Consider the following 22824-nt stretch of genomic DNA (forward strand, 5'->3'; position numbering starts at 1 on the left):
AAGTAATTATTATAGTAAGACATTGGTACAAAACTCCCTCAAAATACTTCCTCACTTCCAACACGCTTATGCCATCCTTCTTGCCACTGTCAAAGGCAGTTTTGGAAGCCCTCTTTAGCGAGTGTCTTCACAAGGTGCAATAAAAATACAGTGAATGCTGCTGCCGAGTGCCATGCCAAGCAAAATTATACCTAGATGTCTCCTAGGCCTCATGCACTCACAGGTGGAACTTTTTAGAGGTGGCTTGATCAAGGCTGTGTGTATATGGATTAAGAATGCATGATTCACCCTGACTAACTATATATACTGATACCTGTTAGCTGAGCTACTGCACTGCAGATGGTAATTTGTAATAGTAGTTTCATGCTTGGAGTGCCTGTCATTCTGGTCTTCTGAATACAGGCTGCTTGCCATGTCATACCAATCACTGCCATACTGTCTCTCAAGTAAAAGTCTGTTTTAAAAAAAAAGGTAATAAATGAAAACAAGAGACAAGAAAAAAAATTAAAAATAAATCTAGATTCATGTATATTACAAAAGACAAAAGTAAAAATTTTCCAGGATGCTCTAAGTTTATGAACACTGAACTGTGATGCTGTGCAGGGGTATTATTTGAATAGTAATCACTGCCACTTGTTTTTAATTATTTTACTAAAAGAAACATTTTTCATAAAGTACAATACATAGTATTATATGACAGTAAATGGTATGAAGTATACTAGCAATGTCTAGAAATTAAGAAAATTTGTTTAATATTGTCTTCCTAATTCTTGGGGAGAGGGGAGAAACACATTTCAGAAATGTTTGCAAGGGCTGGAGAAACAGCTCAGTGGTCTAAGAGCCTGCCTGGCAGGTGCAAGGAACAGGGTACTGCATGCCTTGCTGGCCCAGAACCCCAGGTGCAACATATGGGCCACCGCAACCGACTGTGGTTGCACATCCCTGTAATCCCAGCACTGGAGCAGCTGAGACAGGAGGAACACCATGAGTCTGAGCTGCACAGTGAGAACCTGTACCACATAAATAAATAAATGATTTTAAAAATTAAAAAAAATACCTGTTCCATATTATTCCTACGATGTTTCATATGCAGACAGATAGTGAGGTTAAGCTTAACAGCTTAAGTTGTATGGTAATAACAATAAGTTTGTCTTCTGGATGGTTAACAACCTAAGTTTGCAGACCAAAATTAGAGAAAAAGGAGGGCTGCAAGGAAAGCCAATATTTTGGCCCTAGCATTCTAAGGTCAATTAAGACTCAGGACATATGAGAACTTGTACTGTAACGTCATGTAACTTGGCAATGTCCCAAATTTTCTGAACAAGGAGATTATGGGGCCAAAGAGGAAAATGATCAATGATGCAGAGTGTGCCTAAGGAGAGTCACATGGAAAGAAAACATTCTCTCAGGCTTTCACAGAGAGCACATTGGCCAAGCAATGGCCGTGACTCATCCACATGGCTGACACTGACAAAGGTACTACAATCTGAGGTACAGGAACTCAGGATAAATCCTGAGGGGATTTCAATGACCTTATCAGACCTAAAAGATACAACTCTTGTTGCATAGGTCCTGCTTTACCTTGGTCTTAACCATCCAGCCGAAAAGAATAAAAATGAAATATAAGAAGTAAAGCCATGCTGTTATGCTGAGCTGTAGGGGACTCAGGTCAACAACTTCTGACATTGCCAGTCAAGCGGAAGACCCAATACTATTATGGGCTGCTGGACTCTTTTAGAGTATTTTGCTGAGCTTACACACCTATAATATTCAAATAACAGAACTTAACAAAAAAAGGGTATACAGATGTATGTCCATTTTGTATCTGTGTATTCAAAATGGTTAGGATAGATATATAGTTACATTCTCTTAATGAATAGAGTGATTTGTTCTAATGGTGTTTGTAAATAGGATATCATGTCTGCATCTTGTACAGCAATTAACCACTAGGAAGAATGTATGCAATGTGTAATTATTGAAACTGTCCTACCAATTTGATTTGAAACTGTCTCATTGCTATTTGTTTATCAATAAAATTATGGGAAAAAATAAAAAAAATTTAAAAAATAAAAAGAATGCATGATTACTGAGTACACTGATTGGTTAAGCATAACTCTGGGTGTGGACAATGTGAAGACACTCCCCCCATGTGGATGCCATCAACCAATAGGCTTCTAGCCTGAGTGGACTAAAAGGGAATGGGAAGCTCACTGCTCACTGCCTCCTGCCTGCCATGAACTGTTTGTCCTGTGTCATGGCCTTCTGCCAGATGAACCTGCCTTGGAGCTTCCAAACATGGACTGAATCTTCTATAAACTGTGAGCTGAAATAAACCTTTCCGTCAGGTATTTTGTCTGAGAACATGAGAGTCAATGAGAAAAGTAACTAAGACAGAAAGTAAGGCTTAAAAAAACATTACTATGTGTCCTCATCCATGTTATCCACTGGACCTCGTACCATGTGATTTCTGACCATTCCTCAAAATCAAAATGACCACAAAAGGTAGATGGGCAGGTATGGGGGGGGCATGCCTGTGATGCCAGCACTCGGGAGGCTTGAGCAGGAGACTTGTCACAAGCTCCACACCAACCTGGGTTACACAGTGATTTCCAGACTAGCCTCAACTGCATAGTGAGACCTTGTCTCAAAAAAAAAAGTTATTAAAAAAACGGAAATGCTTTCAATTCACCCAGGACACAGAGGCAACCATGACAGTGCACCTGAAGACATGAAAGTAGACTTCTATAACTTCTTTGGAAATTGTAAGAATAGTAAGTGTGGCAGAGGCAAGTGGGAGTATTATGAGAGGGATTAATGACAATGTGTGTGCCATTACTGTGATAAATTCCCTGAAGAGAGGAGGTGCCAAGCAAGTGCCACCTTGCACAGTGAAAACTGAATGCTTCACTCATCTAGCTCTCACTGGATTTATTAGACCTGACCCAACATCAGCAATACCATTGGTGTGATGTCAGACGTGGGCTAGTACAAAGCTTCCTGCTACAGTGGAAATCTCTCTAACAACTCTGCCGAAAAACCATGCCAATTATCCCTCTAATACCAGGGTAACAGAAGCTGATTAGTGGAAAAAGGGATGGTCCTAAATATCACTATAGCTTACCTCTTTGAAAGAGGGGCAGCCTACCACATGACATATGAAGATACAAAAGACTAAGTCTCATTGTGAAGTATGGCAGATTAATCACCAAAGCAGGAAGGCTGGTTAGGAAGGGAAGTATAAAAACACAGAGTAGCTAGGATGGTGACACATGCCTGTAATCCCAGCATTCTGGAAGTGTGCAGCAGGAGGATTTCAAAGCCAAGCCCAGCATGGAAAATTTAATAACTTAACAAGACACTGTCAAAATTTTTTTAAAAAATAAAAAAAAAACTATGAACACAGCTCAGCACAAAGATTCTTGGTTTAATCCTCGGTACAAACAAATAACAACAACAAAGTAAACTCCACAAGACACAGTAAGTAAGGCATCTGAGAACACTGCCTCGGGTCCTGGAGGAAGAAAGAACTGGCAGACTGAGGCAGAAGTATCACGAGTTCAAGCCCAGCCTGGGCAACTTCTCAAGACTCTGACTCAAAATATAAAATAAGAAATAATACAAACAAAATTATGGGAAAATAAATAAATAAATAAAAAGAAAAAAATAAAATAATTATAACAAAAAAATAATATAAAGGACTGAAGATGTATGTAGCTCAGTGTAAAAGCTCGGAGTTCAACCCTCTAACCTTCCCCCAATAAAAAGTATTATTATTTTTAATACTGATACAAATACATAAGCCTATCTAAGGATAAAACTGGTTTCAAGCAATGTGTATCTTAGCCGTCAAAGTTAACATTCACAGGGCTGGCCAAATAGCTCAGCAGATTAAAGCACCTGCAAGCAGGTGCAGGGGCCGAGGTTTGATCCCTGGGCCTGCCATGCCAGCCCCACCCCCAGGGCACGCTGAGATGGCAATTGAGACTAGACGTGGGGGCGTGTACCTGTAATCCCAGCTCTTGGGAGGCTGTAAACAGGTGGATCACTACAAGTCTGATCCAGCAGTGAGACCCTGAATACGCTGTAGACCCTTCCCTAAAAAATACAAAAAAAAAGAGCATAGATTTGGGGGCCAGGGAGATGGCTCAGTAAAATAAGCATTTACCTGACAAGTGCAAGGGCCTGAGTTCAACCCCCGGTTCCACCCAAGAAAGACTATGCAGGAAATATAAGTCTTAGCTCTACTACTAACTAGTGGTGGAATCTTAGGGATGTACCAAAGTTCTCTAAGATTTAATTTCTTCATTTGTTAACTGGAGACAGTAACATATTCATTCTCAGATTAAATTACCGAGTGTATGTTACAATGCCTGTATCCCATAAAGCAATTTGCAAATGGTAGTTATTACCCACATTCTATATCAATATCCACATGCAAGAAGAAATCAGTCAGCCTGAGCGGTATATCACGTACACAGATCCCAACCTTGCTGCTGCACAATATAAATAACCTACAGTCCAAACCTAACTCAATTCATATTAGGATTGTTTCCTCCTCATAAATGGACTGTCTAAATTCCACAGATTGGGGGTTGCAGATTACAGAAGACATGTCCCCAGGTCTTGCATCTCATCAATCTCCTATGAAGCAAAGACCAGAAAAACAACTAGCATGGTAACTTCTGACTTAGTGAACCTTCCCCTACTCCATTCCCACGGATCTGTAAAAAACGCTTGGCTGCACTCAGACCAACAAGAAAGGGTATGTTCTTGGCATGAAGCATTGAAGAGAAAACAATTCTCTTCTCTCGTGAGGTGAAAGCAATTCAGGAAAAAACAACAGCAAGTTCAGCAAAGAAAACCTGGTGAAGTGAAGACTAGAGATCGTGTTAGGCACAGTGACATCACACAGGGGGAGGGGAGCATGACAGATTTCTGAGTTCAATACTGGCTCTGTGACCTCAGGGAAGGAACATCTCTTGGACCTCATTTTCCCCATCTGAAATATGAAACAGTAGAATGAGATATTTTCTCTTAGGGGCCCTTTGAAAGGCATGAATCCATTTCTGGCAAAATTAGTCAAAAAGAAAGCAGAATATGGTAGCACACACTGGTAGTCCCAGTTGTTGCTGAGGCTGAGACAGAAGGATCACTTGAGGCCAGGAATTCAAGGCTAAATTGGACAGTACAGCAAAACCCCAATCTCAAAAGAAAAAGCATAGGAAATGAATGGTTAAACATCTGCTCTTCCCAGGGAAAAACAAATGAAATGCCAAGAAAACTCAGCTTTCCCTGCCATTCCATTCCAATAGCGTGGCCATACGTCGCTAATTGAGCTGCCTCCACATGTTTTCCCACTTAGTGTCATTACACAGTAGCATCTCCATAGTCCCTGAATGCTCGGCATGGATTCTAGCAGACAAACCTTGCAACCAGACAAGGAAAGGTATCAATATTTCTGATGTTTAAGAGCAAGAGATGGCATGGTGACAATGGTAGTAGGGACGTTCTCTTTACAACTCTCCTGATTTTGTTTGCTCAGCTCTAAACAAGTTAAAAGGAACAGCTACAAAGCACCTCGATGGCCTCTTGCCCATCTCCTCCCCCCACCTAATGAATTCAGGATGAATAAATTCAGGATTAGTCTCCAGCTGTCAACTGCCACATGCATAATACATATTTTTCCAATCACAAGGAACAGGCTTTTCCACGACAGCTTGGCTCTGGAAAGAGTTGGAAGCTGAAGTGTGACTCTCCTGCTTTGGGGAAGTCCTTAATGAAAACCTTTTGAAAATAACTGCCTTGAAGTTCCTAATATGGTACTGTAGTGCTAAGTCTACTGGTTGCCACTTGTGAGAAATTCCATGTTGCCTTAGGATAAAAATAAATTGGGGGCAGGGATTTGTCACCCATTAGTAATGCCACATATTCACCAATGTATACTACCTACTACATGAAAAGTAACTATCTGCCCAAAAGAGGTTGACAGAGGAGCAGAGAAGAGGCCTGGAACTACCCAATTAGCCAGCACAGACTCTCAGGGAAGGAAACAAAGAGGGCAATTGTTAGACTACTAAAACGCATACTCTGTCACCTTTGTATGACGAAGCAAAACAACTCAACCAGATCCTAATGACTTTGGGGCTAGATTGATTAACAGAGAAAGCACCTGATCCTAACCACGCATGATAGGGGCAAAGACTGAAAGAGAGCCTTCCACTAATGAAGTGTTTCTCTGCCAATTGAGTCATTTCTAACAAAAGCACTTCCAGCCCCAGTAAACAGCATCCAGGCAGTTTGAATGTAAGGTACCACTTCATATCCTGGAATGGGCCACCAAGAAATCCAATTCTGGTCCCATTTGTCTTTTGGCTTCCTTTCTCTTGGATATAAACAGATAGGTAACAGGTGTGAAACAACTAAACAACCACCAGGTCTCTTGTTCTATAAGGAAGAGACACAGGCAGATCTTAGTGTGTTAAGATAAACAACTCTAGCTGGGTGTGGTGGCTATAACCCCAGGACTGTGGGAGGATGGCAAATTTGAGCCTAGACTGGCAACTCAGTAATTTAGTGAGACCTTATCTCAAAATAAAATATTTTTTTGTTTAAAAAAAGGACTGGTACAGCAATTAACCACTAAGAAGAATATATGCAGTGTATTATTTGTTGAAACTGTACTTCGGATTTGATTTGAAACTGTCTCATTGCTATCTGTTTATCAATAAAACTTTGAAAAAAAAGTGGTTAGGATAGATATATCATTACATTCTCTTAATGAATACAAGGATTTGTTCTAATAGAGTTTGTAAATAGGATATCATGTCTGCATCTTGTACAGTGAATAACCATTAGGAAGAATGTTTGCAATGTGTTACTTATGAAAACTGTCCTACCAATTTGGTTTGAAACTGTCTCATCGCTATTTGTTTATAAATAAAATTATGTGAAAAAAAAAGGACTAGTGCAAGCGCAAGGGCCTGAGTTCAATCCCTGGTTCCACAAAAAATAAATAAATAAATAAATAAAAATAAAAAATAAAAAAGGACTGGAGATGTAGCTCTGCCTGAAGGCTCAGGCTCAATCTCTAGTACTGAAAAAAGTACTAAGATAAGTATCTTTATTTTTCCAAGCATAATTTGGCTTTTTTAACATATGGCTCTGAGACATTATTTATATACTATAAAATACACTCAAGTATGCTATTAAGTGGGTTTTATAACACTTTACCCATTTGCAGTCACAATACATTCTTAGCAACCTACCCTAAGCAACTACTAACTTAATAGTCTAACAGATATGCTTCTCTGGACATTTCATATGAAAGGAATCATGAACAACATGTAATCTTTTATAACTGACTTTTCTCATTTAGCATGATGCTTCCAAAGCTCATCCATGTGCACCATGCATCCGTACTTGATTACTTTTTATCACCAAATATTATTCCGTTACATGGATATACCACGGCTTAGTCCTTTTTTCAGTAAAGGGACAGTTATCTCTACTCTTTGGTCACTATAAATAATCCTGCTTAAAAAAAACAGGAATTCTGCTATGAAAATCCATGAACAAGTTTACATGTGGACATATATTTATTTCTCTTGGGTGTATACAGATAGTAGATGGGAGTTTAACTATTTTGAAAAACAAATAAAAATTTCCAAAGTGGCTATACCATATTACATTTGCTCCAGCAATACATATGGGCTCCAAACGCCTCACACTCTCCAGTCCTCCTGGGTGGAATGTGGTTGTTCTGGATTTTTTTTTTGGGGGGGGGGTTGGCAGAACCAGGGATTAAATTCATGGAAGCGCTTATTCTACTGAGCTATCTCCCTGGCCCCCGGAATGTGGTTTTGATTTGCAATTTCATCCTATTCTTGTGTCACAGGGTTATTACATTATAGCCCTCACTGGCCTCAAACTAACAATCCTGCCTCAGCCTCGTAAGTGCTGATAGTACAGGGACATGCCACCATCATGCCTCACTTTCAAATTATCCTAACAACTCATGATGTTGAGAATCTTCTTAAATCAATACTGGTCATTTGTTTATATTAGGTAAATAGCAATTTAAATTTTTCCCAGTTTTAAGTGGATTACTTTTATTGAGTTATAAGCAATACACACATTCACACACACACACACACACACACACACACACACAGATATAAATCTCATACCAAATAGATGTTTTGTAAATATTTTCCCCATTTTGTGGCAATATTAAAGCTTCTAAACAGGGAAATTGAAAGGTATCATTCCCATCACACAAGATTTTAATTTGTAGAACTCCAGTTTACCTATTTTACCTTTTGTTACTTATTTGATATCTCATGTAAGAACCACCTGCCTGATCAAAAGTCAGTAAGTTGTACAGTATTATTCTAGTTCAACAGCTCCATAGTTTTAGCTCTCAGGCTTAGGTATCTTATTTAATTTTGTATTGTATAAGGTAAGGTTTCAGTTAAGGGACATTTTGCATGTGGATGTCATTTACCCAGCACCATTTGTTAAAAAGACTACTTCTCCCCTACTGAATTACTTTGGCAGCACTGTGGAAAATCAACTGACTATAAATATGAGGGCTTATTTCCGGATTCTGAATCCTATTTCATCAATCTCCATGCCTATCTCTATCCCAAGCCCACACTGTCTTCATTAGTATGGCTTAGTAATATGCTTTGAAATTCCAAAGGATGAGTCCTCCAGATACACATGTTCTTCTTCAACACTGTTTTGGCTCATCAGAGTCCCTTCATTTCTCTATGAATATTAAGATTTGCTTATCAGAGAGGAAAAGGAGACAAAAAGAATTAAGATAGTACTATGTACATGTACCCACTCTTCATGAGAATGTAATAATTATGTGTCGCAAAAATGTACTAACAAAAGTAAAAAAATTTTGAAAAGATTTGCTTATGATTTCTGTAACAAAGCTAGCTGGGACCTTGCAAGGGATGCTACTGAATCTGTAAATCAATTCCAGGAGAATCACCATCATAGCAAAATTAAGCCACTATAAGTACGCACCACCACACCTGGTTCTGAATGCTTTTTCCTTTTTTATTTTTTTTCATCTTTTATTGATTGATTGATTGACTAACTGATTGATTTGGTACAGAGTCTAGCTAAGCAGGTTGTTCTCATAGTGATCCTCCCATCTCAGCCTTCCCAGTGCTGGGATTCCAGGCATGCACTACCACCCCGTTTCAGTGACCAGCACAGCGCACCCGGGGTTCCGGGGCCAGCATGGCATGCAGTACCAGAGATCAAACTGGGGATTGTACACTTGCTAGGCAGGCGCTTAGACTGCCGAGCAATCTCCCCCGCCCTGTCTTTTCCTTTTCTTACTTAACTGTCTTGTCTAGGACCTTCAGTATAGTGATGAACAGAAATCAGAAGAGCAAACATCCTTGTCTTATTCCTGAACTTAGAGGAAACACATGCAGTCTATCTCCTATAGTTTATTTTCAATAAAATGTTACCTCTGGACTTTGCATAGCCAACCCTGTATCAGTTTGAGAAAGCTTTCCTCTATATAATTTGTTGAGAATTTTAAACATAGTACAACAGTGGACTTTTTAATATTTTATGAATATCTACTGAGGTGATAAAATGGCTTTTCCATCTCATTCTAATTATATGATATATAATTCAGACATTAAACAAATTTTACATTCCTAAAATAAATTCTGCTAGACCATAGCATATAATTATTGCTGCATGTTACTAGATTTAGTTTGCTTATATATTCTTGAGTTTTATATGTATATTCTGAAAGGAATCAGTTTATATAGTTTTCTTATGAAGTTTTTGTTTGGCTTTGTCTATCAGGGAAATTCTGGCCACAGACAATGTATTGAGAATGGCTGTTACCCTAATTTTTGAATCATTTTATGGACTGGTATTAATTCTTCTTTAAATGGTTGAACAGAGCCGGCCAAATAGTTCAGCGGATTAAAGCACCTGCAAACAGGCACAGGGGCCAGGGGTTCAATCTCCTGGCCTACTGTGCTGGCCCTGCCCCCCGGGACACACTGAGTCAGCAAATGAGACTGGGCATGGTGATGTACGCCTGTAATTCCAGCTCTTGGGAGGCTGTACAGAGGTGGATCACTACAAGTTTGATCTAGTAGTAAGACCCTGAACATCTTGTAGACCCTTCCCCAAAAATACAAAAAATAAAAAATAAAAAAATAAATGTTTGAACAATTTTACCAGTGAAATTATTTATGCATGGGTTTTTCTTTGTTGACAGTGTTTTGATTACTAATGCAATGGCTTTATTATTTTGGGGCAAATTTCAAAAGTTTATGAATTCCTCAGTTGGACATGGAGGCACATTCAGAAAGCTAAGGCAAGAAGATCACAGATTTTGAGGCCAGCCTGGGCAACTTAGCAAGAGCCTGTCTCTAAATTAAAAAGTAAAAGACCTGGGGACAGAGCTCAGTGATAAGAGTGCTTGCCTATCTGCAGGAGGCCCTGAGTTCAATTCTCAAAGAAATACCCAGGTCATGTAAATTATATAATCTAGTGGAACAGTTATTCATAGGTTTCTTGTACTTTTTTTTTTTTTGCGGTACCAGGGATTGAACTCAGGACGTTGCGCTTGCCAGGCAGGTGCTTATTCTACTGAGCTATCTCCCTAGCCCTCTTGTCCTCTTTTTGTTGGCAAGAATGGTAGTCATTTCATTTGTGAACTTTCTATTTTTCTAATGTAGGTATATATAAAGCTATAAATTTCTCCCTCACCACTGTTTTGTTCTAGCTCATAAATTTTGATATAATTTTTATTAATTTCAATTTTTTAATCTCACTTGATTTTTTTTCTGACCCACTGTTTACACACAAGTGATATTTAATTTCCACATATCCATGCATTTCCAAATATCCTTCTCTTATTGATTGTACTTTCACTGCATTACAGTTAAGAGAACATGTATGAGATAGATTTAATTAAATTTTGTGGCCCAAAAACTATGCCTGAATTAAGATAAATTATCAATTTAACTTATCAATAAGTCTAACTCTAATTAAAAAGATTTCTTATAAATGGCCAAAATAAAAGGCTAATTTGGTTCACTTTTCCACTAAAGTTCTAATAACACCCTGGGTACAACTATTTTGGAATTTAATTTTTTTTAAGAATGAAATTATCCAGTCCAAGACAAAAAATATGAACAAAAATGTCCTAGGTATACTTGAGAATGTGCTATATGTTCTTGAGAATGTTCCATGTGCACCCAGTAAGAACATGTACTTTGTTGTTGAATGGAGTGTCCATCTACAGATGTTTGCTAGGTTTAGTGCTGTTCAACTCTTATAGTGTTGTTCAACTTTTCTATCTCCTTGCTGATCTCTGTCTAGTGGTCTTATCCAGTATTTAAAGTGTGGTAATGAACATTCCAACTATTATTAAGACTATTCCTCCCTGCAATGCATTTTGGTACTCTATTGTCAGTTACATATGTATTTATCATATCTCCCTTAACTGCCTTACCACTAAAAAATCTATTTCCTGGTATTTCATAAAATTTTGTGTTAATTTTTTTTAATTTAATTTTTTTTAATTTTTTTGGAGGTACCGGGAATTGAATTCAGGACCCTGTACTTGCCAGGCAGGCACTTATTCTACTGAGCTATCTCCCCAGTCACAAAATTTTGTCTTTAAAAATCTACTTTGAAATTTGTATAGTCATCCCAACTGTCTTTGGTTATCATTTGCTAGGTATATTTTTCTTTTCTTTACGCAAAAGCTATCTGAATCTTTAAATCCAAAGTAGGCCTGAGTTCAATCCCCGGTTCCACCAAAAAAAAAAAAAAAAAAGGTATATTGTTCACAGAAATGATATTATTTCAATTTATTCCTTTTTCATCAATTTATCCTTTTTGTCAAAACTCTGTGAGGTAATGAGAAACCCTAGGAAAGCAGCTTTTCTAGTTACTTCAATATAAATTAAACTGTGACAATCTGACTACAACTACATGACTTTTCTGATGAGCTACAAATCAAGTCTTTCTCCTCAGATGCTACAAGTCTACTAATTTTCTTAGCTATCGATCCTTTAAAGCTACTGGTTTTCAAGGCCGGTCCAATACAAGAGGCAGGATAAGCTGAACTGCCCCATCCCTGCTACTATATATATTCAGCTCTTTTTTTTCAATAAACATTCTCTAGATTGTTGTAAGACTTTGGTAAATTTCCAGAACTGTGAAAAAGTTGACTTTGATAATTTTTGCCAGCATCCTTTTCCTTTTCAGGGAGTGGATTTTCAGAGTTCCTTACTCCATTTCAAGTACAAACTTTAAAATAAAATCTTGTCTCAAAGAAGCTGAGAATTTACCTGCAACAGAACGTACCCTTAAGGAAGCAGAAGCTGAAAGAAGCACCAAGGAAGTCTTTCTTGAAGAACACACCAACTGTTGAGTTGTCACATCTAATTTGGAGAACTGGGCTACACTGATGGTAGAAAATGGCTTACGTTTTTATACCTTTTGACTCTGTACCATATTCATGTGTTATTCTCCAAAAATACTGTAATATACTGATAAAAGAAAAACATGAGTGTCCCTTAAGACTCCATGAGATATACTATATTCTATCAACTTCTGAACAACTCTCCATCACTTGAAGAGTCTGCTCACTGTGAAGGCCACTATCAAGGTAGTAGAAAAGATCTTTTGATTTAGGAACTCTTCTTCTTTACTTCATTGTCTTTGACTGAGGAACTCTTCCTCCTCACATTATTCTTCTTTGCAATAGACACCTATATCCACATGCTCCCGTTCCTTTTTCATCCCATAAAACTCTACTTCACAACATATGATAGAATACAGACGATATCCTGAATATCACAGCTCTACTCACAATTGTAGTGAAATTGCTTAGGTGACACATGCTGTAAGCCCAGCACTCATGAAGCTAAATCAGGAGGATTGCTGCTAGTTCAAGGCCAGTCCTACATGGAGAGACTGTCTCAAACCCCCAAAAAGATATTATTTAAGCAGATAGTTATATATGTAATGTATGTTCCAAGAAACCACAGCCTATAGTAGCCTTATTTATCACATACCTCCAATTTTCAGGACTGTAGGCCTGACATAACATTGGTAAATTAATTGAATTACCTTATATTGCCCAAGATTTAGGTAATGATAAAAAATTCAGCACTTGATACAAGCCTCATAAACTTCCACCAGGACCTTAAGCCCACAAGAGAAAAAAAATCACCTTAGATTTCAAAGATACTCCACTAGAAAAGTGTGTATCTTTACAGATTCTTGTGGACTTTTAGGAAATTTCTGTATTAAGTGATTAGAGCAGATGCCAGGTTAAAAAGAGGGGTTTTTTTTTAAATGTATTTAGTACAGGGTCTACAGGGTCTTACACAGATTGGGCTTGGAGTGATCCTCCTGTTTGCAGCCTCCCAAGCACTGAGATTACAATCGCACACCACCATGCCCAGTCTCAATTCTCAGCACAGGCCAGCACAGCATGTGGAGCCAGGGATCGAATAAACACAGGGTTTTTGACTTTTTTTTAAAATAAATCTATAAAACAAAGCTGAAAAGTAATTTTCTTTCATCACTCTTACTCTGAAACTTTCCTGAATGGGCAAGTCAAGCCATAAACTATCATGCCCACCCTTAATTAAAAAGAGATTTCTTTTTTTCCATAATTTTATTGAGAGACAAATAGCAATGAGACAGTTTCAAATCAAATTGGTAGGACAGTTTCAATAATTAACACTCTCTTCACAATAATTAATACTCTCTTCATAGTGGTTAATTGCTGTACAAGATGCAGACATGATATCCTATTTACAAACACTATTAGAACAAATCCCTCTATTCATTAAGAGAATGTAACTATATATCTATCCTAAACATTTTGAATACACAGATACAAAATAGACATTCATCTGTATCCCCTTTTTTGTTTAGTTCCATCATTTGAATATTATAGGTGTGTTAACTCAGCAAAATATTCTAAAAGAGTCCAGTAGTCCATAATAGTATTGGGAAAAGAGATTTCTTATAAGTGGTCAAAATAAATGCTGATTTGGTTCTCTTTTCCACCAAAGTTCCCGTAACACCCTGAGTGCAGCTATTTTGGAATTTAATTCTTTTGAAGCCTTCTAAAGAATATGTTAATACTGGCTCTATCAAATCCCATTTGGACACTCTTTCACATTCACTAACAGCAGTATCAAATAACACCCTCCTTATATTGATCTGGAAGACTAAAATAACTCCATGTACTCAAAGGCAATGGGACAATAACAAGAATGCACAACACATCACCAACTCCTCCCTGTACACCATGGTATTACACCCACCCAAAAGGGGAATAAAAGCGTTGAATTCTCTCACTATAGAGATATTCAAGACAGAACTGGAGGATAACAGGTTGATATCTCTCAAGAAGAATTCGACAAATGGCTAGTCAAGCAAGTCAGCAAACTTCAAGTCATCAACTCTCACTGGGTATGTCAACTGAGTTTTTTCTTTTCTGACTCTCCTAGAGTAAAGGTAAGTTAAGGGTGAGCCAGATAGCTCAGCAGATTAAAGCACCTGCTTAAGCAGAGCCAGCGACCAGGGTTCCATCTTGGTGCGCCATGCCAGGCCCACCCCCGGGGCTCAGTGAGATGGCCACTGAGACTGGGCATGCTGGCGCGTGCCTGTAATCCCAGCACTTGGGAGGCTGAAAACAGGAAGATCACTATGAGTCTGATCTGTGTAGTGAGACCCTGTAGATCTTGTACTAAACACATTTAAAAAAAGATAAATTAGCTCTGAAGTTTATGACAGTATCGGTTCAAGTTGTTTTAATTATTTGAGTAAGGCAGTGGTAAGCAGAAAATAGAAAATGATAAAACAACAAGAAACTGTCAAGATCACTGCCAAATTCCCTAATTCTATAAATGGGAAAACAGAGGCTCACAAAATGCAAAACCCATTCAAGGTCATGGAGCTAGGTAGTGGTACAGTTGGGGCCAATCCATCCTACCAGAAAGCAATCATTCACCAGACAGGTAGGTGATCCATTTGTCAAAGTATGACTTGAGAAGTCACCTCAAAAGGTGTCTTTAATATAAACACCTAAAACTCTTTTTTTTTTTTTGTATGTACTACAAGGTCTCATGACGCAGATCGGACTTGTAGTGATTCTCCTGTTTTCAGCCTCCCAAGCACTGGGATTACTGGCATGCACCACCACGCCCAGTCTCAAATGCCATCTCAGCTGGTCCCAGGGGTGGGGCTGGCATGGTAGACAGGGATCAAACCCCAGTCCCTGTGTCAGCCTAAGCAGGTGCTTTAAACAACTGAGCTACCTGGCCACCCCCCTCATTTTTAAAACTATAGAATGTATGTATGCAAATTATATTATTTCACCTTTTATCAATTTTATGTATCTTGTAGCACAGAATGCATTTTGGAATTTTTTATTTTGAGACGAGGTATCACTACATACCCAGGTTAGTCTCATACTTGGGGAAATCATCCTGCCTCAGCTTCCCAAGTGCTGGGATTCCAGGTGTCTGCCATCACACCAGCTTGAGATTCTTTACAAACTAAGTTTTCAATAGTCCAAAATAGCCTATGTAAGTATAGTTATGTACGTTTATGTATGAATGGGGTGAGCAGTGTAATTTTTTGTTATCTGGTTTTGATATATACATGCACATAGTGCATTAGCTTTGGTTTTTAAAGCCTATTTTTTAATTATTTGGATTTTTTGTTTAAACACTATCATGTGCACTACAATAATATAAAAGTCTATGTCAGCATAAAAATAACATTCTATAATTAGACTAATTGTTCCTACTGAAGTTAATTATTCCATTCTATAATTAAAATAATTGTTCCTTTCCTTTCAAGCCACAATATGCAAGACAACAAATAGTCATGGACTTTTAGAGCTAAAAGTAAACTATATAGAATACCTGCCCTTTTTCATTCTTTGTAAAGCCACAGAACCTGAGGTCCCAGTAAAGATTTGGCAGAGCCCTAGGTTACATTCATAGCAGAATCAGCTCTATACCCAGCTATCTGTACCCTATGATGGGGGGTTTTGCCACTTTACCATCATTCCATCTCTCCTAATTCTTAAATGGTACACCATTCTCTGAGAAATCTCTCTGCAAACTGTCACTCTCCATTTTCCTAGCCCATAAAAATACAAAACTGGTAAATTGGTAAACCTAGATCACCAAACTTAGGGGTTTCAGTATGGCTTTATCTAGACTAAGAAAATATTTTATTTACCTAGAATTTATTTTTAACTAAGAATGTCAAGATCTGAAGGGCCAGCCAGATAACTCAGCAGATTAACGTGCCTGCTAAGGCAGACGCAGGGACCAGGGATCAATCCCTGGCATGCAGTGCCAGCCCTGCCTCAGGTGCACACTGAGACAGCAATTGAGACTGGGCATGGTGGCGTGCACCTATAATCCCAGCTCTTGGGAGGCTGAAAACAGGAGAATCACTATGACTCCGAACTGTGTAGTGAGACCCTGTAGACCCTGTACTAAATACATAAAAAAAAGAATGTGAAGCTCTTTCTTTGGATTATTTTTTAGATAAGATCTCACTGTATATAAGGCTGGCTTCAAACTCATGATCCTTCTACTCTAAAGGCTTTTTGAATAAGCATGGCTTCTATATTTTACTATAATAACTCCAGCCCTAATAACCCATTTCCAGAAGCTTCATACTTTTTATTCCTTAACCTCTAACAGCATGTGAGTCTGGGAATGTTGACGCTAAAGCAGGTATAATTAATAGCACCTCAGAGTAACCTTAGTTCATGGAAAATGTGATATATAGCATATGTTCTCCCAACAGCTACACTCCAGTAAAAATCCATTTAGGTTTTTTAGGTTAACCAGCTGTACCAGAGGTCAGTAAAGTATAACTGGTAAAGCAAGCTCAACCTGCTACCTATTTCTATATATTTCCCTCACCGGCCAACCTGAGGATGGTACAGGGATGGACAGACAGAAAGACAGATCAGCCATCCTAGGCCCTCAAATGAGCTAAGCAAGTGCTTTACCACCGAGCAATGCTCCTAGTCCTTACATTTTTAAATGGGTGAAAAATAAATATATAAAGAAAAAATGTTTTATATGTGAAAAAATACGTGAAATTGACATTTCAGTGTCAGATTTACTGAATCTCATTTTATTCACATTCTCTGACTGCTTTTTCAACAATGAGATAGTTGAGCAGCTGTCAGAGACTGACTGCATGACCCTCCAATTCTAAAGTAGGTAATATATGGCCCTCTTTAAAAAAGGTTTGCTGATCATGAGCCATATTTTAAAAGTATATAAACTCATACTATCAAAAAAAAACTTCTGTGAGACTGCTAACAGCTTATGCAGTATTCTAAAATTAATCTTCCTAAAATACAACTCAAACAATGCTCTTGTCTAACCAAAAACCTTTTAAGACGCCCTGCCTATGAAGTCTGAAATACTTAACAGGTCCTGTACAGTCAGGTCTCAACCTTCCATTCCCATCTCATTTCCCAAACCGCCCTTTGTGCAGCTTGTATCTCAGATGGCCTGAATTATCTGTTGTCCCTTTACAATCTTTGTGTCATTCCTCCTACAAAGTGTCCTGTCCTGAAAACAGTGTCATACTGTAAAATAAGCAGAACTTTCAAAGTCGAATCTAAGTTTTGATTCAGACTCTTGGCCTTATTAATTCAGAAGTTACCTCACTCCTCTGAACTATAATTTTCTCATCTATAGAATGGGGACTAATAATCTTTATCAGGTTGGTGATGTAGCTCAGTGGTTGAGGGCTTGCCTCAATGTGTAAGGCCCTATGCTTGATTCTCAAAACCACCAAATATTAATAAACCTTATCACATAAAACCATTACAAGATGTAATGCCTATCACATAAAAATAGCTAAACAAAGGACAAGTGCTATTATTTTGCCTAACTCCAGTAGTAGCCTCTCCTTTGTTTTCCCCTATCCATCCTCCTATTGGGAAATGAGCACTTCCTGTAATGTCACATACCATCACATCCTGCCACCCTCCTTGCTCCTAGCCTCTGATCTATATCTACTATCCTACAAATCAGTGATTTATAGCCACGTCCTGTTTCCTTTATTAGCCTAGGACCTTCTTGAGGCTAAGTATCTATCTGTGACTCACTGTAGCTGTCTCAACTGCCCTCCCAACAATGACTTGAGCAAAGCAACATGCACAAGTATATACTCAATGAATGTCATGTGCTTGGTGCACTACATATAATATCTATTATGTGTTCCATGTTGCCCTGGCATGTGTGAGGCCACATCACTTATTTTGAACAGTGCGTTGCCTCTGTGTTTAGCAAATATTCAAGAAACATCAAGGACTTAAACAGCTAACATAAAAATAAAGGACAGAAAATGAGTAATGTCAGAATGATGTTTTTATTTTCTATTAGTTTTGGAGCCTTTTTCAGTAGTAAGCATTGAAGCTGTGGCCTTTGCACTGAGCTATATCTCCAGCCATTTAATTTTTTGAGACAAGATCTCAGTAAGTCATTAAATTGTCCAAGCTGGGCTTGAAATTATGATCCTCCTGCCTCAGCCTCCCAGAGTGCTAGCATTACACACATGCAACAGCAAACCTGGTTCCATTCATTTAAAGTATAATCATCTCATGCTCCAAAAATTACAAACAGACCACATTTAATGGGGGATGGGAACATCAACCACTTCCTCCAGGGAGACAAGTTGAATATCATTCATAATATCAATTCCACATAGAGCTGAGTAAATGTAAATCCTCAAACAGTATCTACATTTCACAAATTAACATCACACACAGTTGTAACTCAAACTGTATTTAGAGTTCTATACCAAGCCAAACAAGCAAGATAAAATGTAGAAGTTGAGTTCCACCTGCATTAATTTTAAGAAAAACTCCAGCTGATTCCTACAGCACAGCATAGCATGCCATGTATCACTGGTTCCTAGAAACAACAGCTGTTTGATGGTCAAATTTGTCAGATAAAAATGTCTCAACCATTCCCCTGCCTGTTAATGCCAGACTCCAGATTTCAAGATGGATCTATGCACTTGACTACAAAACTCATTACTGAGACAGGCCAATGTAGGGGTAAACATTTTCCAACAAGATTACGGACCAAAAAAAAAAAAAAAAACCAGGCTCTGCTTCCAACGACTTCTGCTTATGTATTTCCTTTCTGAAATCTACTGAAAATTGTATGTTCTCCAGCAGATATTAATGACCCAAAGATGTATTATCTGTAATGTCTATATTTAGCCATTTCCATATACAAAGAACTTTCAGAATCAATTCCTTTGAGCCTTATGACTGCGGGGTAGATATAATTACCGTCACTTTTAATTGTGCCAATTTTATGAGGTACAGTATCCTAATTTGACAATTTGCATGCAGTGTATAATAATCAAATTGGGACAGTTAATATTTCTTTCTCCACAAAAAAATTTTAAATGCTTGAGTTACTCCCATTTTGCAGATAAAATGAGCGGTTTATGTCAGATGCTAAGGTGGGGAAGCTAAGACTATCACCCAAATGTTCTCACTCCAATTTCAGTGTTGTCTTTTACTTTCTCCTCCACACAAAGAAAGGGCACACCTTTGTTTTGCATCTACCCTACCTCTTCTCAGAAAGTGACCCAGCTGGCAATGGGTGAAGGAGTGGGAGTTCTGTATAAACATTACTGTGGTTGAGACAGTGGGAAACATGTAGCCTTTGCCTTCAACTACTCAAGCATTTAGAGTCTACACAACTTGAACAAAAGAAATGGAGCAGGGTTTGCTGCTGGATTTTATTTCCTACTCATTCTGTTTTTAGCTTTCCATGTATACTAAAAACAGACTCTGGGCCTAAAGTATCTTTGGATCTTTTGCCCATATGCAAAGGTTTGGGCCTTCATGATTGCTGACGCCCTGCTCCTTTTAGTCTCAGAAAAGAAATAAAAACTACAACAGTACTCCCTTGTATCTTACAAAACATTTGCCCTTACCCCAAATGTTTTACTGTATCTTTTCTTACATTTTTAATCTCTCTGATATGCCTTAGCTGATCCAGCTTTTCAGCATACCTGCAGTTTAACTGTCCATTTCACCAAACCACCTTCTTCCTAGAGAATATAATGTGCTTCATTTGACAGGATATAGTACCGAGCAGTTTGCTATAGGAAACAACACAGCCCAAACATTTCCCCTTCCACCTTCACTGAAGTCCTCTCTATTTCTGTGACATAACCTGCATATCCTTAATATCTCAAGGAACTCGTTTAAGTGGAAACACACCCCAAAGCCTGGCCTATATATATCTCTAAGGATCAGCTTTTCAAACACCTCATATCGATAAGGTACTTTCAGGAGTTTACTATTCATTGGCCACAACAGGATCAACTATAAATGATCCAACTCAGTCAAATGACCTGCAGGAACTTGAACAATTTACAGATTCTGACCAAAAGTGCACATACGTGTGCAAGAGAAGGACAAATTCCAGGGCAAATGGAAGAGCTACACAACAAACACAAACTGGAAGTGGTTACCAATGATCGCACCACAGTTCCCAAGGCTTTCTCCCTACTCTGAATTGGCTGCTTCTGTCTTAAGCAAGTCCCCACACTGAATCTAGGCAGTGTTTTGGACATGAATTCACTTGAAACAAAGTTATAAGCATAAAGGGACATATTCACCAGGGACTTTATTTTCCATAATTATTTTTCAGCCAAAAAAAGAAATAATTATCATTCCACTCAATCATTACCCTCTATTCTTTAGGGCATATACTTCGGCACAAAGGCTTGGATTGCCTGCATGCTCAAAGGGGTATTTATTATTCCTTTTTTTATGCCAAGCCTCCTGCCAACCAGCAGAAATAAAAACTTCCACACATAGAAGGAGAGAGGAGGACAGTCCCACAGCTGCATCTGCAGTAACCACTGGAAAAGCTATGCTGGGTGAGGTTCTTTCAATGCAACAGCGATCAATTCCTGAGGACTGGGCTCCTTATGCCAGAGACTAGGCAAGTCTTTGTTCTATACTCAAGCAGAATTCAAGAGCACGTAAAGCCAACCCATAATTCTGAGCTTGCGATGACCTTGACCTTTGCCATTGCTCAATATGTGAAAGGAAAAAAAATCACTAGGACAAAGGGACTTACCTTAAGACAGTAACTGTACATGGGGAATTTTTTTTTACTATCCCTACATTTATCTGTAGCAATCAGAGGTTGGCACAAAATCATTTCTCAAGTTTCTGACGTTAATTTCCAATTATTTAGGAAGTGCTGGGGAAGTTCCTTGGTCCATTTAAATTTCATCTTGTCTCAACCAGGGGTTATGAACACGTGATAATCCAAGCAGACTGTCCTTTTGAGCAACCATCTACTAAGTAAGAGTGAATGGCAGAGTAAGAGGGTCATGGGCACAGCTGCAGATCATGTCTTTTAAGGTCAAAGCTATTAAAGGGAAAGGCCAAAAGTTCTGATTGTGTTCACCGCTTTCCACGTCTACTAACACCACTCCTGAAGGGTCATAAATCCTTAGCCTAGGCGACCTGGGCTCAGAGTTACTCCTACTCTGCCCTTCCCCCTATGGTGTGGAAAGGTTGAAAAGCAAGAACCTCTGAGAAAAACAATTCCTGAAAAACTTGTACTTACTTTTCATAGCGCTGATAAGAGCGTTGCCGTCTTTGATCACGTCTTTGATGAATTTATTGGTCCTCTCAAGCTCCTGTTCATAACACTTGAGCCTCTCGCGGAAATCGGGGCTGTCCAGGTAGCAGTCGCTGAACTCCAGCGGGGGATGCCCCATGTTTCTGAGGGCGGGGGTTGGGGTAGAGAGAAAAGACACAAAGGCCGAGAGCATCAGTGGCACAACAGGGGAAATAAAGGTGGTTGACTGAGCGCGGGACCCGTTTAAATTTGGTCCTAGACTTTCTCCCTTTGGAGGATGGATACCTGTTCCAGTGAGATTCCCGAGGAGCGCTCGGTGGTGGTGGCGAGGCACGCGCGGCCCGGTGGTGACTTCAGGTGGCAGGGATGGCTCACGACTGCAGTCTGATCCCGACAGGATACTGCCTAGGAAGCAGCATGCCCCCTCGGCATCACAGCAAAAACCGCAGGCCGGCTCGCCTCCGGAGACCTGCGGGATTCTTCCTGAGCTCTGGTAAACGTGACACTAGGGCCCGCCCAGGGTGTAGGCGGGGGAGAAGGCTGGAGCTGGGAGCCGCCTCTCAGCGCTTCCAGCTCCGGAGCTAGAGAAGATTTCCTCGCTAAACTCCGCGGGCCACCCGGATTGCCGTCCCCTCCCCCTTCTTAAAGCCAGCGCTTCCACACCAGCCCACTGGGGCTAGGAAGCCAAGCCGGAGCCTTCAGGCTCGTCCTTCGGCTATCTTCCTTGTACCCCAGGGTTTCCTTACCGGAGCCCGCCGTCTGGCGGGGCTTCTCCCTAGTCTGAGGGAGCCGGCCTGCGATCGGGGTAGGTGCCGGAAGGGTTAAGTGCGGGCGGTAAAGAAAAGCAGCCTTCCTCCATGGACACGGGAGCGGGAAGCGGAGGGGCGACGGGGCGATACACAATAGCTGAGGTAACCCGGCGCTTCCCTACGGAAACTGGGGAGCAGCCGGCGCCCTAGCACTCCAGCTGGAAAGCGTGGCGGCCTGGGAGATGTAGTCTTTCCGCCCGCGCGCCCTGGACTCCTCCCTGCGCCAGCCCGCGCCCCACCGGCGCCCTGCGCTCCCAGGTCGCATTCCCCGCGCCGCGCTCCCGGAGGCTGGGGAGGGGCCGGGGCGGGGCCGGGCG

The 22824-nt window shown here is 39.7% G+C and overlaps 1 protein-coding gene across 5 annotated transcripts in view; it reads right to left on the minus strand.

Moving 5' to 3' along the window:
• Positions 1-22753, minus strand: part of Ophn1 (oligophrenin 1) — a 477586-nt gene extending 454833 nt beyond the window's left edge. For 4 of the 5 annotated variants that reach the window (XM_023704707.1, XM_023704709.1, XM_023704708.1 and 1 more), the window contains exons 1-2: positions 21984-22753; positions 21684-21841 (exon numbers count right to left, since the gene is read on the minus strand). In XM_023704707.1, the coding sequence (XP_023560475.1) occupies positions 21684-21837 (154 nt within the window). In that variant the 5' untranslated portion in view covers positions 21838-21841; positions 21984-22753. The remainder of the gene's footprint in view (positions 1-21683; positions 21842-21983) is intronic. The other variant, XM_023704706.1, reaches the window with a different exon arrangement.
• Positions 22754-22824: the final 71 nt, after the last annotated feature.

The sequence above is a fragment of the Octodon degus genome, unplaced genomic scaffold, assembly GCF_000260255.1.
Source record: "Octodon degus isolate 3935 unplaced genomic scaffold, OctDeg1.0 scaffold00201, whole genome shotgun sequence".
Classification (NCBI taxonomy): Eukaryota; Metazoa; Chordata; class Mammalia; order Rodentia; family Octodontidae; genus Octodon; species Octodon degus.